The sequence below is a fragment of the Leuciscus leuciscus genome (assembly GCF_965113295.1).
Source record: "Leuciscus leuciscus genome assembly, chromosome: 11".
NCBI lineage: Eukaryota > Metazoa > Chordata > Actinopteri > Cypriniformes > Leuciscidae > Leuciscus > Leuciscus leuciscus.
This window is the reverse complement of record NC_138735.1, coordinates 25986063-26004696: the sequence shown is the minus strand read 5'-3', so window position 1 is coordinate 26004696 and position 18634 is coordinate 25986063. Positions and strand designations below refer to the sequence as shown.

At 35.5% G+C, this 18634-nt stretch overlaps 2 protein-coding genes across 2 annotated transcripts; both read left to right on the top strand.

The window, feature by feature from the left end:
* The first annotated feature begins 32 nt into the window (after positions 1-32).
* On the top strand, positions 33-11211 carry abcd3a (ATP-binding cassette, sub-family D (ALD), member 3a). Its single transcript, XM_082183668.1, has 23 exons — positions 33-214; positions 779-812; positions 1101-1199; positions 1689-1777; positions 2286-2355; positions 2621-2718; positions 3674-3797; positions 3914-3970; positions 4055-4197; positions 4289-4358; positions 5073-5142; positions 5233-5330; positions 5478-5569; positions 5697-5788; positions 5879-5945; positions 6037-6100; positions 7461-7538; positions 7647-7712; positions 7797-7886; positions 7997-8116; positions 8690-8794; positions 8921-8977; positions 10397-11211. Exons 1-23 carry the CDS (start codon positions 105-107, stop codon positions 10472-10474), a joined length of 1971 nt encoding a protein of 656 aa, XP_082039794.1. The 5' UTR covers positions 33-104; the 3' UTR covers positions 10475-11211.
* A 1494-nt stretch (positions 11212-12705) lies between these two features.
* acp5b (acid phosphatase 5b, tartrate resistant) lies at positions 12706-17940 on the top strand. Its single transcript, XM_082183647.1, has 6 exons — positions 12706-12911; positions 13096-13286; positions 14927-15054; positions 15147-15338; positions 17236-17383; positions 17541-17940. The coding sequence occupies exons 1-6, from the start codon at positions 12842-12844 to the stop codon at positions 17784-17786; spliced, it is 975 nt and encodes a 324-aa protein (XP_082039773.1). The 5' UTR covers positions 12706-12841; the 3' UTR covers positions 17787-17940.
* Positions 17941-18634: the final 694 nt, after the last annotated feature.

The following is an 18634-nucleotide window of genomic DNA, read 5'->3' as shown; positions in this document are numbered from 1 at the left end:
CTCTCTCTCTCTCTCTCTCTCTCTCTCTTTCTCTCTCTCTCTCTCTCTCTCTCTCTTCCGGGCTTGTGTGTGTCGCTGTTCTCCTGACCGTCTCAGTAGGAAACATGGCGGCCGTCAGTAAGTACTTGACAGCGAAGAACTCCGCTGTAGCTGGCGGTGTCCTACTCGTTTTATATTTCCTAAAGCAGAGACGAAGATCCGCTGGACTTAACAGGTATTTAAAAACGCACATTAAGTGTCTAATGCATGAATTCAGATAAGGACCGGAGTTCAGTGTCAGAGTGACCCCAGCAAATTTAGTCTAGTTTGATGGCCATGTGTCAAAAAACCTAATATACTGCGATGCTCCAAATGTGCTGTCTAGGTAGGCAGCTCTGTAGGTTTTAAGACGCGCCCTATATCATGACCTTATATTGAAATTCAATCATTTAAATCCAGATGAAGAAGTTTATTGAACATGATTATTAATTGTTGCAGTCTCACTGTCCAACAAAGGACTCTTTCATAAAGGACAGTGTTCGTTGGACAAATGTTGCCACAGTTTGCATAATAATAAAAATATCTACAGTAGTTTTTAGTGGTTGAAATAGTAAAAAATGATTCATGCTTGCACCTTGAACTCACTTGATTTCTGAGGATTAAGCATACTTTTCACACAAAAAAGAAATGCACTATATTTATGTAGCGCCTCATATTCAATGTGATTAGACCTAATCAACTACTATTGTTTACTGGTGCTATTATTATTATTTTTAATCTATTTCATCATTCTCAACAGGAAGAAGAGTTCTCCCAATGATCTGAACAGTGAGGTGAGATAACTATATGTGTATAGTATATATAATATAAGTCTTTTACTGGGTTTGCTGCTGTAGTAATCTGTTATTCACAGTTTTAATCGAGGGACTGAATGTCCTTGAACAGAACTGTCTGATAGTCTGTACTTTTTTTTCTGCAGTTTCTACACATTTTCACTATTCATATTTATTATTACTTAATAAGTGGCAATCATGATCTTTAGTTCAAGGTCTGGCTGTGTGAGACTATATTCCATGAGTTTCCTTTGACTTTCAACACTTGTTGTGTTTTAAAACCAACAGAAAGATGGCAAGAAAGAGAGAGCCGCTGTGGACAGGCTTTTTTTCATCCGGATTGCACGGATCCTCAAGATTATGGTGCCGAGATTGTTGTGTAAAGAGGTGAGAGTTGTAACCTACTTTTAACCTACGACAGTTGTTACTGAAACTGGAAGTTGGGTTTGCTGTTTCTTGACCATCAAATCAGCACATCAGATTTGAAGGATCATGTGACACTGAAGACTAGAGTAATGATGCTGAAAATTCAGCTTTTCATCACAGGAATAAATTACATTTAAAAATATATTCAAATAGAAATGTTTTTTTTTTAAATATGAATAATATTTCATAATATTACAGTTCTTACTGTATTTTTTATCAAATAAATATAGCCTTGGTGAGCAGAAGAGACTTCTTTCCACAATTTTTTTTTACCAACTACAAACTTTTAAATAATATTGTGTGTAAATCTGCTACATATAAGTAAATTATTTACTTATTGTGTGTGTGTGTGTGTGTGTGTGTGTGTGTGTGTGTGTGTGTGTGTGTGTGTGTGTGTGTGTGTGTGTGTGTGTGTGTGTGTGTGTGTGTGTGTGTGTGTGTGTGTCACAGACATGGTACCTGTTCCTGATCGCAGTGATGCTTGTGACTCGGACCTATTGCGACGTCTGGATGATTCAGAACGGCACTATGATTGAAAGGTACTTCATGGATCTAGACTTCAAATTTGTTAGTGCTGTCAAATATATCACTATTTCACTTGTGAAGACGCCAGGCAACCAGCTAAATATTGCTTTAATGTGATTTGATTGTATTTTTTATTTTATTTTTTTGAATCTTTGACAGTGGAATCATTAGCAGAGATATCAAATTGTTCAAGAGGCACTTTTATTCCTACCTGACTGTCATTCCTGGGGTAATTTACTGTATCTTCATGTGCTGTGAAAACTAATGTATTGTTACAGTTGTGGTGGCATCATGTAATTTACATCACTGAACCTGTCCATTGTGTTTCCTCACATGCTCACTTTTCAGATCTCCTCTGGTCTACAAATGTAGTCATGAATGTGTGCTTCCTTGAAGAGAATTTGCATACATTTTTTGTTTTCCATGCACATGAAGGAAAGAATGGCAGGATGTGTGTTTATTCCCTTCTGCATTAACTCTGACCATGTCTGCATGTGTTTGTGTGCACCCTGTGGTTTGCAGTGCGATCATTGGTCGATCCACTGAAGGTTTCAAGAAGTACTTATTCAACTTTATCACGGCCATGCCAATTGTAAGTTTCTGCTTTTTATCAGAGTCGGTAGTAATTGTTAATAGTCAGAGGAGTTCTGAGAATATTAACAGTCTAATCTATGAATTCAACACTAAAACTGCTTCCCAATAATAACCTTAATATGTACTTCCTGTTGACATCAGCACTTTTATGACATCTTTGAGGCTAGAATGGATTTGTTTAATATCAGTAAGAGAGCTGCATGCAAGAATTGTATGAGTTTGTTGGTATAGAAGGTGTAAATGGTTGCATTTCAATCTTTCAGATTGCCTTGGTGAACAACTTCCTGAAGTTGGGCTTGAATGAACTGAAGCTGTGCTTTCGTGTGAGACTTACCAAACATCTCTACGATGAGTACCTGAAGTAAGACCCATCACTGCCGTGACATTTGCCCCTTTCACACAGAAATGCCTGTAAATTACCATACAATTTCCAGAACGACTTTTTGGGTAAATACACAAACGCGCTGTTCACACATGCTATGGCAGTCTGTCTTTTCACCGGTAAGATACCATGTTCGTCTAGCACATGTTTATAGAAAAACAAAAGCAGTGGAACTTACTGTAAATAGCTCAGACAGAGCTTTACGATTTCCTCAAAGCAAACATCTTACGTCAGCATGTTCAGACCTCATAATCTTCATTCTTTGTTCACACACAGCATCATACCAGTAATGTTACAACTTCTCATACCAGGAAACTGCCAGAACTGATTTACCGGCATTTTTGAAAAGGTCCTGTTGTTCACATATTATCTCTTTACAGTAATTTACCAATAAAGACTGTATGTGTGAAAGGCGCTAAATGTTCCAACTTAAATATTCTTTACAAAAATGAAAAACTGCATAATGCTATTTTCGCAAGCAATGCATTTTTATTACATTTGCTCATACTGGATTATGCGTTTGTTGTAATGTACTAAATTATGATTTATTAAAATGGATGCATTGACATTAAAATTCTAAAGTATTTTGTGTAAATATAAATTTTTGTGAAATTTTTTTTATTTATTATTTAAAATAAGTATATAATGCTTTCATTTAGAGATTAATTTAATATTTTAGTCTTACAAATATGAACTGACCACTATGTACAAAGGTAAAGTAAATGTAAACATATATGAAAAACACTTTAAACTAAAAATATTATTAGTAACAAAACTAATATCAGCCAATAACTGATATTGGATACTGTGCTAATATAAGGACACCAGATTGTTGAGGAGAGTCAGCTTTTACCTCACTGTGTGATAGGACTGATGATTCTCTGAAGAAAATGTAAGAATCTAATTACCAATGTCACTATCTTTGGGTTCTTAGGGGATATACGTACTACAAAATGGGAAACCTGGATAACCGCATTGCTAATGCTGATCAGCTGCTGACGCAGGATGTGGAAAGGTTCTGTAACAGCGTTGTGGAGCTTTACTCCAACCTCAGCAAGGTACAACACGCTTTTGTCTAAAATACCAGTTTTACTTTCCCATTAAGAGCAGTTTCTTTTATTTAGATGAACTGTGTTTGCAGTGATTTATTTTTACTTCCCCCACCCCTCTCCAGCCACTGTTGGATATTGGCTTGTACATATTCAAATTGACAACAGCGATCGGAGCTCAGGTGAGTTTAGGAAAGACGATGTGAAATTCTTCTTTGGATAAATTCCACAGGATATTTTGAAGATCTGTTGGTCTCTTCGCACAGGGTCCCTCGTCTATGATGGCTTACCTACTCATCTCCGGCCTCTTCCTGACCCGTCTGCGCAGGCCGATCGGTAAGATGACAGTGACCGAACAGAAGTACGAAGGAGAATACCGATACGTCAACTCTCGTCTCATCACAAACAGGTGAGCTTTCTTAGTTGTGTCTATCTAACTGTATAGTTTTGTCTACTATAAATGTTTTTTTCTCAAATTTCGATGCACACTTGTATTACAGTGAGGAGATTGCCTTCTACAATGGAAATGTCAGGGAGAAACAGACCATTCATTCAACCTTCAAGAAACTGGTGAGTATGTGACCATATGAATCGGAGCTGTAATAATCACGATTAATCGATTTGACAGCACTCTATGTTTTCTTTATAAGTATTATTTATTTAAATGTTTTATTATTAATTAATTAAAATATTAAGGCTATTGCGGCTTTGTTTCCAATCAAACTCTTTAGGATTATTTCCTGAAACAAAATCAGATGAGACACACTGTGTTTTACAGATTTTACAACATTACTAATGTCCATATTTTCATGATATGCATTTATGTTAACAGTACATGCATTTATGTTAATCGATTTGACAGCACTAATATATATATATATTGTTTGTGTGTATACATATTATATACAGTATTTACAAACTTTTATGTTAGATGCAATTAATGACGATTAATCGATTTGACAGCTCTACTTATAACTAAAATCAGATGTTTTAAATGATGCAAGTGAATTTAGGATTCACAACATTCTAATGTACATTATGAAAAATCTTTTATTATATTCTTTTTGTTTACATTTAACAGTGTTATTACATTATTAGTGTTTTTTTAGCATTTACCTTTGTGATCATGCAAAGGTAATCTGAATGTAAAAATCGATGAAATGAGCATCCACAATTAAATGTATATAATACTCTAATATCGGCCTATAATCTGCATGTTACCGTTTGCATGGCATGGTTCATCTTGATATCTGAGTTTATTGGCTGAACTGAGTTTGTTTGCAGGTCGATCATCTGCACAATTTCATCTTCTTCCGTTTCTCCATGGGGATGGTGGACAGCATTATCGCCAAGTGTAAGAGGAAGTTTCATTATCTTGCCAAGATAACATACATACACATGAACATGGACTGTAAAAGATGAATGTTGTTCACTCTTGTTCCAGATTTTGCTACCGTTGTTGGGTATTTAGTGGTGAGTCGTCCATTCCTTGATTTGTCTCACCCTCGACACCTGACCAGCACCCATGCTGAACTGCTGGAGGTAAAACTTCACTCCTGACATTGTGATTATTCCTACAGTAGTTTGTAGCCCTTGATTGCATTCACAATGCACGCTATTTCCGAGCAAAACGTAATATTTATTTGAAATAATGAGGTACGGGGCTTGATTATGCATGTTCTCTTGCAGGACTACTACCAGAGTGGCCGTATGCTGCTGCGTATGTCGCAGGCGTTGGGCAGAATCGTCCTTGCAGGCAGAGAAATGACACGTCTGTCAGGGTAAAAGTTCACACATCCTCATCACAGTGCATCAGCGTGTTTAATCAAGTTATTTGATCGCTTGCCATTTAATTAAAAACTTTTAACAACATTTGATGCTATAAAACGAGTTTGTCTTTCCCTTCAGCTTCACTGCTCGCATCACTGAGCTTATGAGGGTCCTGAAAGAGCTGAATTCTGGGAAATACGAACGCACCATGGTGTCTCATTCAGAGAAAGGTAAGCTTCTGCAACTCTCAAGCTCCAAAACAAACTTTAGAGAGATATGTAGTTGATTTTTAACTGTGTGTTCATGATTTTCATGAACAGACACTTCAGAAAAGCTCACACTGATCCCTGGAAGTGGAAGAATCATCAACGTAGACCATATCATCAAGTAAGAGCAGCGTCCTTCAGTCCTCTCAATTTCAGTGCTTCACCATCAGGAGAACCAGCTATGATAAATTTAATATGCGATCTCTCATCAGGTTCGAACACACACCCCTGGCGACTCCTAACGGAGACATTCTGATCCGAGATCTGAACTTTGAGGTGCGTTCCACATGGTTTGATTTTATAGTTTAGTCGATTTTTGTCAGCTCATGACGTTTCTCTCACAATTTTGACCTTGATATCTTGTGTTGATATCAATTGTTGTGGCAGTTTAATTCACTAAACAATCATCTTTGGCGTAAGAGACAGTCTGGAATCAAATGATCATTAAAAAGTAATTTATTCTTGCAAGAAGGCCCAGTTGCCACACAGAAGTCACAAGTACAGTCTGTGGAACAAGTGTGACCAGGAGAGAGAGGCAGGCCAGTCTTTATCTTCAAGGTTCTCTAAACACTCCATAGATGGATAAGACACTCCACCAGTGATCCTATTATACACTGAACTTTAGTTTAGCTTAACTTACAGCCTGCAAGTCCTAAATTGGACACCCTTTGACCTTAGGGGTCAGGGCCTCGGCGTCTCCCCCTCTTCTCCTGCCTCACAGAAGTTCCACATTAATCATTATATCACATGGTCAGCAGCACACATAGAAGTCAATCCTGTGTATGTTAATGAAAATCAAAGTAAGTAATGAAAATCAAAAATCTCCCATTACACTTGATATCAGTTTTACATCTTTCACAATTGTGACCTGTTTCTTGTAATTGTGACTGTTTTTCATAATTGCTACTTGCAATTGTGACTTTCACGAGATGATTAATGATCTCGCATTTGTAACTTTTTTTCGTAATTGCACCTTTAATTATCACTGCATTTCATATAATATATATTTTCTTGTAATTGCGAGTGTAACTTTATTTCTCGCAATGTGATTTCATATCTCACATTTGCAACTTTTCTCATAATTGCGACTGTTATTCACAAGATGATTTCATATCTCTGCATTTGCAACTTTTTTTCATAATTGCAACTTTAATTATCACTGTCTCACAATTGTGACTGTTTCTTGTAATTGCGACTGTTTCTCATAATTGCTACTTAGATTTTTGCAATTGTGACTGTTTCCCCTATTGCAGCTTTGTTTCTCGCAGTGTGATTTTCATATATCACATTTGCATCTTTTCTCGTAATTGCGACTTTTTCTTGTAATTGCGACTGTTTTTCATTATTTTCACAAAATGATTTCATATCTTACATTTGCAACTTTTTTGTAGTTGCAACTTTAATTATAACCATGTCTCAGAATTGTGACTTTTTTGGAATTGCAACAGTTTCTTGCATTTGCAACTTTTTTCCTAATTGTGACTGTATATCTTGCAATTGCAACTTTGTTGCAACTTATTGTTTAGTTTTTAGTCTGGTTGGAAACAGGCTTCCATCCCTGTCAGAGTGATGTTTGTACAGTGGTACAGTGCATGTGTGTGATTGTGCTCATCTCATTTTGTATTGCTCTTCAAAGGTGAAATCCGGAGCCAATGTTTTGGTGTGTGGTCCCAATGGTTGTGGAAAAAGTTCACTTTTCCGGGTTCTTGGAGAGGTGAGCACTTCTGTGGTACTCAGACTGGAATTCTGCCCTTGTTCTTGGCTCTCTGTGGAAACTCTTCCATTTTGTCTTCTAAATGTTGAGTTGTCTGTCTCTCTCTAGTTGTGGCCACTGTTTGGTGGGAGTTTGACGAAACCAGAGAGGGGGAAGCTCTTCTACGTCCCACAGGTGAAAATAAACCTCCTTTCTCATAGCAGAACATCTGAATGGACCACAGCAGCTGAATAACTTCCCTTTTTTGTCTGCTTTCAGAGGCCTTACATGACCCTTGGCTCACTTAGGGATCAGGTGATCTACCCAGACACCCATGAGGACCAAAAGAGAAAAGGCATCTCTGACCAGGTACTGTAAACGAGTTTTTACGATCTAAACTAAACGGCTCTAAAAAGTTTATAATGATCCATGTCTAGTTTTTAACATTTTCATTCCATCGCCCTGTTTTTTTGTGGCAGGTGCTGAAGGAGTACCTGGATAATGTCCAGTTAGGACACATTTTGGAGAGAGAGGGATCATGGGACATGGTTCAGGACTGGATGGATGTGCTCAGTGGAGGAGAGAAGCAGAGAATGGCGGTAAACAAAGACATTTTCAACAAAGTCTGACATACAGTAAGGCAAAGTGTCTTAGAGCAGCTGCAGGGACAGAAGTCAAAGGAACAATACTGATATTGTATACTGACTTTTTCACCTCATTAACATCCTGTTTTTGAATCACTGCACAAGAATTTGCGTTAAAGCCCAGATGTTTTACAATTCTATTACACTACCACCCTTAGACTGAGCACATCCTGTCAGAATTACCTTAGTAATGAGGTAATGAATTAGAAATTCTACATTAAGCTGTACTCCTCCAATGACTCAGGAAGTTTCTATTTATTTCATTTCACTTGTCACATTTTACATGATGTTATGATGGCAGCCAAGTGAGAGAAGTCTGAGGTTTTATAACATCTTTCTTAAAAGAGCTCTCAACCTGTAATTTTCCAATGCGTAGCCCCGCCCACAGTGAAATCTAGTTTGTCCGAAGTTTAAAAACAGTGGCACCGTTTTTTGGGGGTTAGTAAATTATGTAAATTAGATTTGTATGTTTATAAATGAGAATTTAGAGATGTTTTAAGGTTTATAAAATTATGTTTTTTTCCATAGATGGCCAGGCTCTTCTACCATAAGCCCCAGTTTGCCATCCTGGATGAGTGCACCAGTGCCGTGAGCGTAGACGTGGAGGATTACATCTACAGTCACTGCAGAAAGGTACCGGACATCGCATCACATCTGCGTTGAAGAGATTTCTCTTTCCTAAAGAAATTTCCCCTTCATATTTCAGTACATTTTGCTGAAATGTTCCTGCTTGTGTGGTTTATTCTTTTTAATTGGCAGGTTGGCATCACCCTTTTCACAGTCTCACACAGAAAGTCCCTGTGGAAGCATCATGAGGTAAGATCAGTGGTGCTGCTCCATGAGCAATATTTATTGACGTTCACCGTATGCTTAAAAGGTCCTTCACGGCTGACAAAATGAACTTGCAACACAACTTGGCTGTCAATTAAGTAGATAGGTGAAAAAATATTTTAAAGGGATAGTTCACTTTGAAAAAAATTTTTGGTATGTTTTAGTTTACCTCAAGGGCATCCAAGATGTAGGTGTCTTTTTTTCCGCAGTAGTTTCAATTTTGATATTTTTAGGTCAAACCGTTCTTGTCTGTCGAACAGTATTTATATCGTTTCTACCACTTATACGCAGCCATGTCGAAGTGATCTGATCTGACGTGTACGCAGACTGGTACGTACGTAGAGTGTGTATATATCTATGCACCAGTCTGCGTACACGTCAGATCAGAACATTTGGACGCGGCTGTGTTCAAGAGGTAAAAACGATATAAATACTGTTCGTTTTCTCACACAAACCGCTCGTTTCGTGTCTTAGGCCATCAATGTGTACTTACGATGGGGAATTGTTTAATTTGGACGACGGGGAATTGTTTTAATTTGGACTCTGTGCTTGTGTTTTGAGATAATGACCATAGACCTGCATTATATGACTGACAGACAAGAACGGTTTGACCTAAAAATATCAAAATTGAAACTACTGTGGAAAAAAAGACACCTACATCTTGGATGCCCTTGAGGTAAGCCAAACATTTATTTCAAAGTGAACTATCCCTTTAAGTTGGTGCTACCTTACTAGAGAAAACCGATAAAAAGGGATGTTGTTTTCTCTTTTATGCTAAAATAGTTAGGAAAACTTCAACACCCATTATGCACTGGGCATGTTGCCATCCAAGGCCACTCAAATAGTGCATTGTTTGAGTAGGAAACCCTTCTTAGCAAACTTTTAGTCACAATGCTGTCGACTTGTATTGTTCCCAGGTGCAGCAATTCAAAGAGTAAACATTGAGCGGGTGAGTTAGGATTCCAGAGAAGGATCCAATAAGGATACAAACCTCTGAGTTTGGAGTCTCATTTCCAACTGGATGACACTGTTTTAGGCCAACGGAGGGGGACAAACTGAAAGAAACTGCCATTTCATCAGTTAATTTGGAAGAACGCTGTTGCGTACAAGAAAGAAAACTCTTGGCATAGTGTTCCACTTTTACCGTAATGCTGTTTAAAGGGTAGAGTAAAGTACGATACAATTTTCATTGATAAACCTACTCTTACAATATCTGTTCTGTTAATAACCCTCCGTCGATCCGACCGCCTGTGGGTGGGGATACAAAAACAGAAGTATAATAGTTTTCACGAAAACCCTGAAGTGCGTTTTACGTCATCTACTACCATCACTGTAACGACACAAAGCGAGTTTAAGATTACCGAACTTACACTTTAAGCACAAATTGTCCTTTTTTCTTTACAGCACTACCTCCATATGGACGGCAGAGGAAACTATGAATTCAAACTCATCACCCCTGAAACTGTGGAGTTCGGCTCCTAAAGAGGAGCGACAGCACTATACTATCAGCGGCCCTAGTTTAGGGGCCCTAGCTATTTACTTCTAAAGGAGTCACATGCCAACCTAATCTAGGAGTTTGTTTTTAATCATCAATAACCTTAATGGGATGAAAATGTGTTTAGAAATGTATTAACACTACTTTTGTCCTCAACGATTGTACATAATTTTGTAATTTAAGCAGTCCAATTTAAAGGACATCCGTTAAGTACGCATGGGAACGTATGCCATGGAAATACGTCTTGTGTCTGTGCACTAAATTGTTTAATAAATGAAATGTGTCTGTATAGGGTCAAACAAATCAATGCCAGCGGACTGAACCGAACGTTTAATTATGTTAGAAGCAGGATAATGAACTATTATTGCCTTTTTCTCATTAGCTAAACTTTCATTATGAATTCTTTTAGCTACTAAGTGGCCTTAGTGTTCACTGCAGCATGGTTGGGTGTTTTGGATGTGTGCGAGTTGCTTTTTGGTGCACTTTACCTGGCATGGTGATTTGAAAAACCAGGAATCCGTGTGAAGAACAACTGTTGGATGAGAAGTTGCCTATGCACTTGTTTACTCCAGCTTTGTTGGCATTTCTTGATGTGAAAGGAATCTTTCTCTGCAGAACGGTTGTTGTACGTAAGAACTGTAAGAAACGTCATTGTCGTAGCACTTCACGCATCAAGCAAATGAACCACTTTGCTGTATGTTTTCATTAAAAAAGATTGATACTATGAAGTCTGCAATTTATTTTTGTCTTGAAGAAACGGTTGTAGATTGTGTTGTTGATTTCGAGAGAGTGTGTCAATTCCGTTGAACTGGTTTATGAGGCTGGTTACTTTAGGAAATCTTTGAAAAGACGAATGTTGACCTTTAACATGCATCAAATGTAAGTGAAAGGTCATTTAGATTAGATGCTCCTTTGACCTTTCACCCTCCACATGACTATGTATTTTTACATATAGTCGCTTGTTCTTGGCCAAAGGTGGTAAAACACAAACTCAGACATCTTATTGGGCAAAAGTGATACTAAGGAATTGTGCCGTTTAATTTTTTTTAAACTACAATCAATCTTATTTTATTGGTTTTAAAGTTTTTGTCTTTGGCATTATTATGTTTTTTTAGTACCGTGGTATTAGCATTTGGTACAAGCACTTTACCATGGTACCGCATGGAAGACTGCAATGGTTTTGTAACGTAGCCTGTGCATGACTTGCTATTCAGTGTATGTTAATGATTTATGAGATCTGCTGGATAGCTTCTACTGTAAACTCTAACCAGTGCCTTGCAAAACACAAATCTGCTTGATATGATATGAAAGGTTGGTATATTACAAATTGATCACTAAATAGAATTTTAGATTAACTGTGGTTGTCATAGTAACACACTGAACATTTAATTTCATAGATAATTTTTTTGTACAAATATATTTAAAAATGTATGTGAAATATTGATTATTATTATTTCATATGTATTTAAAATTACAATTAAAATAATATAAAGTAGATATGATTTATTTTATAATATATCATAATTTAATATGATTTATTTTATTATTATTATTATTAAGCACTCATTTGTAATTGTTAATAAGATTATTATACATAATTTAATTGATTAAAATATACAATAATTATTAATAAGAAAAATTTAATATTTTACACACACACACACACACACACATATATATGACACTGTTGTAAGTGCAGTAAAATGTTTAATATTCTTATTTAAAATTATAATTAGCATTAGCATTAATAAAGAAAAATATATTTGATATGATTACTAATTTAATATATAATAATACTAATAGTAGTTATGATTAAGCACTCTTGTTGTAACTAAAAAGATTATTATATTAAAAAAGTAATTTTAAATGATGATAAAAAATAAAAATTCTATACAGTTATTATTTTTACAGTTACAAATAATAATATTTTTTATTTTTAATTATTAGTATATACTTTTGGCAGCTGATCTTGTTATTAAAAAAAATTTATAATTAGAAATGATATTACAATTAAAAATAACAACTCGTATTCAATCATTCTTATCACCAGCAACAATTCATATATTATAAGTAGTTTTACTAATATTGCTATTGTAATTCAAAGCACTTTTTTTTCTGATAGCTGATAATAAAATGCATTTGTTTACAGTGTAAACTGGTGAACATTGTCCTCTGCATCATGTGCTTCACTCTTTCATGCGGAGCTCAATACAGGAAGCTTGTCATAAACCACATCTAGTTTCCCTTTAGCTGCAGAGAATAGAGTCTTAAGCTGTTTGTGGCTTGTCAGTGTCTGTGTGACTCTTTACACTGTGACCGTTTCCAGGATCAGATCAGCCATCTGAAGGCATGAAATGGCGTGGTTGGCCTTCCTTCTTATCTCCTGCCTTCAGATATTCAGCCCATGTCAGGCGAATGAACAAGGTAGAGTATTTCTGATGTATTTTCTTCATGATCTGTATGATACAAATTTGAAAACGTGAGGAAGTGTAATCATACACCTGGCCACATGATTGCTAGTGCAGACAAACTGGTTCAGTAAGAATTTTCCATGTGATCTTATCTAGCATGGAATGGGTCTGTTGAATGTGCTTTGATGTCTCTCCAGCTTTTCTAAGGTTTGTTGGGATTGGAGATTGGGGTGGACGTCCTTCATACCCCTACTACACGCCACATGAGTTTGACACAGCGAACGAGCTGGGCAGAATTGCTGAGAGCTCAGGTCTGGATTTTGTCCTCAGTCTTGGAGATCATTTCTACTACAGTGGGGTCAGGGATGTAGATGACACCCGCTTTAAGGTGATCAAGTTTCTTCTCCTGCATTTATTTATTAAAGTCGCCATGAAAGGGAACGGTGATAGTCTTTTCTTCCCTATTGTGACGCATATCTTAGTGAATATTTAGGGCTGGACTTGATTTTGTCTATTGGGAATTGATTGGATGGTTGTGGTTTGCTATTGGTCGATCTCATGTGAGTGACAGGTTGCCCCGCCCTCATGCCAAGGTTTGATGTCTGGTGTTGATGATGTAACTAGGATGAGACAGGTTGGAGAGCAGACAGTGGGACCTTGTCCATGCAGGGTACTTTAGCTCAGTGAACTGTCTTTACACAGGTCATGTGATATAGTTTGTGTGAAAGACAAATAGGTCCCTCTAGTGGTAGAGGAACAGAACACACTCAAGCTTTTGCCTTCTTTACCGTGGTTTGTGCATAGTAATAATAGTCCAGTAGGGGTTCAGCGATGGCTCCTTGTCACCATATTTAGATAGATGCAACTACGGTAATTGTTATTAGTAACCTAAACACATTTATAAACTATAAAATAAAATAAATAAGAATATTACAAAAAAGTGCCATGGTACAGTGAGGCTTCATATGGTAATGCCAGTGTCCTTTGATATATTCTGTAATATAGTACTGAATGATACCATATGGTGTTTTATTTTATGGTATTTTATTTGGTTTACTTGTTGCATTTGTATTAGGATCAAAGTAAGCACAAGTAAAACTGGTAAAAGCATCACCATATTTACATCAGTGTAAATAAAGTAATTGTTAATTGAAGCCTAAACAAATGCAAAAACTCTAAAATAATATACAATAATAAAATAAAAGTACCATATGGTACAGTGAGGTTCCAGATGGTAATACCATAGTGCTTTCATATTCGCTACCATGGTACTGAATGATACCATCTGCACAAACCATTTACATCTCTTACAAAAATTAAAAATTACTTACATTTATTTAAATAGCATAATGTACTTTTTATAAATAAACATGAACTTTTATTAATAATGATTACTTTTATTTATTTACAATATTTAATATTTTAAAATGTTTACAATATTTCAAAATAGATATTTAGAAAAATGTAGAATAATAAAATGTACAATTATATAATATTTTAAAATGTTAAAGTTGTTTAAAAATATATACATATTTTTAAATTAAATTATATAATGTCATTTTATTTTACTAATACATGCAGGTCTGTGTGTGTGTATATATATATATATACACACACAGATATATATATAAAATACAATATAATATATAATACTTTATATTTATATATGCAATTATATATCAAATGTGTGTGTGTGTATATATATATATATATATATATATATATATATATATATACATACATACACACATGCATTTATATTTTATATTTAAATTAAATTACATAATATAATTTTATTTTACTAATATATACAGGTGTGTGTGTGTATATATATATATATATATATATATATATATATATACAATATAATACTTTATATTTATATAAAATACAATATCATACTTTATATTTATATATGCAATTATATATAAAATGTGTGTGTATATATATATATTACTTAATATTTATAATGTATAATATATACATTTTTTAAATGATGTTCTAATGAGGCTCTAATAACTTCTTCAGTCTACCTATGAGAGTGTGTTCTCTCATCCCGCGCTGATGAACGTGCCATGGTACCTGGTAGCAGGAAATCACGATCACCGTGGAAACGTGTCAGCCCAGATCGCCTACTCAAACAGATCTGAAAGATGGTGAGTCAGAGGTCAAAGGTCAACATCTGTGCATTAAATAATGTAAACACGAGCATTGGTGACCACAGTGAGCTGCTGTTAATGTTTGGCAGGATCTACCCCGACCTCTATTATGAGCTGAACCTCAAGGTTCCTCACAGCAACACGTCCATCACAGTCCTGATGATCGACACAGTGGTTTTGTGTGGGAACACGTATGACGGGGTTGACCCGGTGGGTCCCGAGGACTACGTTGCTGCTAACCAACAGCTAAAGTGGATCGAGCAGAAACTTCAAAACACCAGGTGAGATATTAGTACAACAACAGTAGTTAATTAACACCCAAATGCAAACACTTGCACAAGCGGCCCAATATCTAATATATAGGTGAACAAACAACACTGAAATCCAGTGTTTTGTTTTTTACTGAGCAAACATTAGTCCTGAAACTGGAATTTTATTGCATGTTTTAAAGGCCCTGACCTGTCACACTCCTTTCACTCCTCCATTGTCACATTCCTTCACTTATTCTCTCTCACTCTTTCACCTCCTCAGATCCACCCTCACATTCTCTTAAATTCCGATAGGACCTGGAAAACATTCCTGGCATTCATGTTTAAAAATATGACCAAGTCTTTAAGACAAAGTTCACCCAACAATTGCTGTTATGTTTTGTGGGGAACACAAAGAGGAAACGTTTAACCCTATAAATTCCTACTGTGTCATATTTCATACATGAATTTCTAAGGCCTCTAAATTATCAATACGATCAAAACTGAAAAATACAATATTCTATATGTGTTCTGTCATCTGTGTTTGGTAGTTTATACTTTTTTGCAAGCAAAAGGCCTTTTAGTACTTTAGTAAAACTTTGTGGTACATGACTTTTTGCTGAGAAATATATGATTTTTATAAGTAAAGGTAAGAATAACTTTCATATTGTTATTAATGAATATTTACTGAACAGAAGCAACTTACTTTAGGTTTACTTGGTACAATTTTTTATTTTATTTTTGTGAGAAAGATCATACTAAAATGAATCAAATATACTTCATGTTTTTGATGGATATTCATTTGTACATCTCTCAATCATTGCATTGCATTTTATATTTTGCCCCCACAATCAAAACTACAGAGCTTATACATAAATATAAGCAGTTAAATATCGTCTTATTAACACATATTATTGGGAGATATAGAGTGACAACTGATGGTAATATGCATTTTATGTAAGTAGTCAGTTATACTATGGAGCCCCTAAAGAGAAATAATAATGAAGGCGGAAAAAATAGAATTCTGAGGAAAAATTATATGCCAATATTTTTTGTGTTCTCTCGCAAATGTTTTGCGTTCCTCTGAGAAAATTTGCGTTCTCTTGCAAAAAATTTGAGTTCTTTGCGAGCGAACGCAACGTTTCTCAGGGGAAGGCAAAAGTTTTGAAATATATTTTATTATTATTTTTTTTTCCTCCACCATGTCCCTTTAGTTTAGATGCTCTGTATTTATAATGTTATGATAATCTTACTGATTTTTATTTCAAGCTATCAGAATTTCTTCTTACTTTTTGGCCATATAAATAACATCTAGTACATATTTTGGGTAAGAATAAAATTTAGGCCTCTGAATAAAATTGAATAATATTGATACTCTCACTGTCATACTATAGGCCTATGGGTCATACAAGCCTGATGTATCAAATATGATATGCAAACGTTTTTTTCTTTTTCTTATATTTTGTCTAAAGGTTCAATACACTGTTCCGTAAAATAAACAAAAAACTGATTTTTTCTGACGATTATTTCATATTTCAGGCTTTACATGGTTATATAATCTTACAGCTCTGACTCTTTTCCGTACAAGGACAGTTTATAGTACTAATAAATGTACATCAAACCTTTTTTAATTGCCTAGTTTTATGAATTGAAAACACAGTTCTTACGAGTGAATACTTGTTAACTGATCTTGAAAAAGGGATGAAAGGTTATAAGCGCCTGAGAGGATTGTGTTTAATGCCGAAACTGTTAGCAGCCAGATAAAACTACAGTCAAGCCGCACATGCCCTCACACGTGCAGTGGAAAATACAGTCAAAATCCCCCCCAAGAATAACACTCACAGCTGTTTTCCACATCAGAAAGTCAAACAAAGTTGACATTCATCGAAAGCTTTTATAATAAATGCATCTTTTGGTTTCTAATCCTCAGGTCAGATTTTGTCATTGTGGCCGGTCATTATCCAGTCTGGTCCATTGGCCATCATGGGCCGACTAAGTGCCTGGTATCGAAACTCAGACCCCTTCTGAAGAAGTACAGAGTCTCTTTATATCTGTGTGGTCATGACCACAGTCTACAGGTCGGTTGAATGGGAAATCAAGCAGCTTTGTAATAAAACATTGAATGTATTAAAGTGACTTCTAAGTGTTTTACATTATGGCTGTTACTGTATTGCCCAATCAGCATTAAGGAATGGAACTATAAATACGTCCTAAAAAGTATTTCTGTTTCATCAGTTTATCAGAGAAGACGATGGAAGTTCGTATGTTGTCAGCGGAACTGGAGTTGAAGAGGACATTTACACTGGCCACAAGAACAGCTTCCCGTCCTCTTGGCAACTTTTCTCCAACATTGTGAATCAGACGACAGGAGCGTTTGTGTACTTTGAGGTCGATATGAATGAGATGCTGATAAGTTACATCCAGCCAGACGGGAAGTGTGTGTACCAGACGTCCGTCCCTAAACGCAAAGTCCAACTTTGACATGATTAGGGCTTTTAATAAACACAACAGTCACTTTGGCGAAAGTCCCTTTTTAATTGCACTAATAATTCTGTTGTATATTTTATGGTTGTTTTTAGTTAAATTCCTGTTTAGTTTGCGGTGAACAAAATAAAACATTTATATTTAATAAAAAGTGGTTTGCTGAGATTATTGCAAAAATACTTTTTTGCCACTTTTCTTTTTTTTACGTGTATGTGCAGAAATCGTATTTTCTATGAGTTGCGAATGTGAGTTTGCAGTCTGTACTGGATGTTATGCGAAAGACCAGTTCTTGGCAAGAAACTTTTTAATGACTTGTCCTATCAGGTTGTACATACAATGCGACCAATGTTGCCTGAATCACTAGCAAATAACTCTTATGAGCCAATTCGGTGTCAAGAACATGCAGCACAACCAGTGTAGTCTGATTAATGACTCTTATGAACTGGTTCTTTTTAGTAAAAATAAATCTATCAGAGCTGTGACTGAATGAACTCCTGACTCACTTACTGAAATGTAACATATTTTTTAAGTATTTTAAATAATACAACTTAAAAATAAATAAAACATTATATATATATATATATATATATATATATATATATACACACACATGTATATTCTTTAAATGTATATACTGTATTAAAGAACATTTATATATACGTATATATATATTTGGGGTGTAACAAAACCCTCATTTCACGATTCGATACATATCACGATACTGAACTCACGATACGATATTATTGCGATACTTCAAGACATATGATAAAAGGTAAACAAACAATGTAGACGAATATGCTCGCACTCTGTCACCGACTAGATATATTTAAAATAATGTAGGCCAC

Coding starts and splice junctions, on each gene's coding strand:
- abcd3a (XM_082183668.1), top strand. CDS start 105: ATGGCGGCCGTCAGTAAGTACTTGACAGCGAAGAACTCCGCTGTAGCT. Junction 4,198..4,288: donor TCTCGTCTCATCACAAACAG/GTGAGCTTTCTT, acceptor CTTGTATTACAG/TGAGGAGATTGCCTTCTACA. Junction 4,359..5,072: donor ATTCAACCTTCAAGAAACTG/GTGAGTATGTGA, acceptor GTTTGTTTGCAG/GTCGATCATCTGCACAATTT.
- acp5b (XM_082183647.1), top strand. CDS start 12,842: ATGGCGTGGTTGGCCTTCCTTCTTATCTCCTGCCTTCAGATATTCAGC. Junction 12,912..13,095: donor ATGTCAGGCGAATGAACAAG/GTAGAGTATTTC, acceptor ATGTCTCTCCAG/CTTTTCTAAGGTTTGTTGGG. Junction 17,384..17,540: donor GTCATGACCACAGTCTACAG/GTCGGTTGAATG, acceptor CTGTTTCATCAG/TTTATCAGAGAAGACGATGG.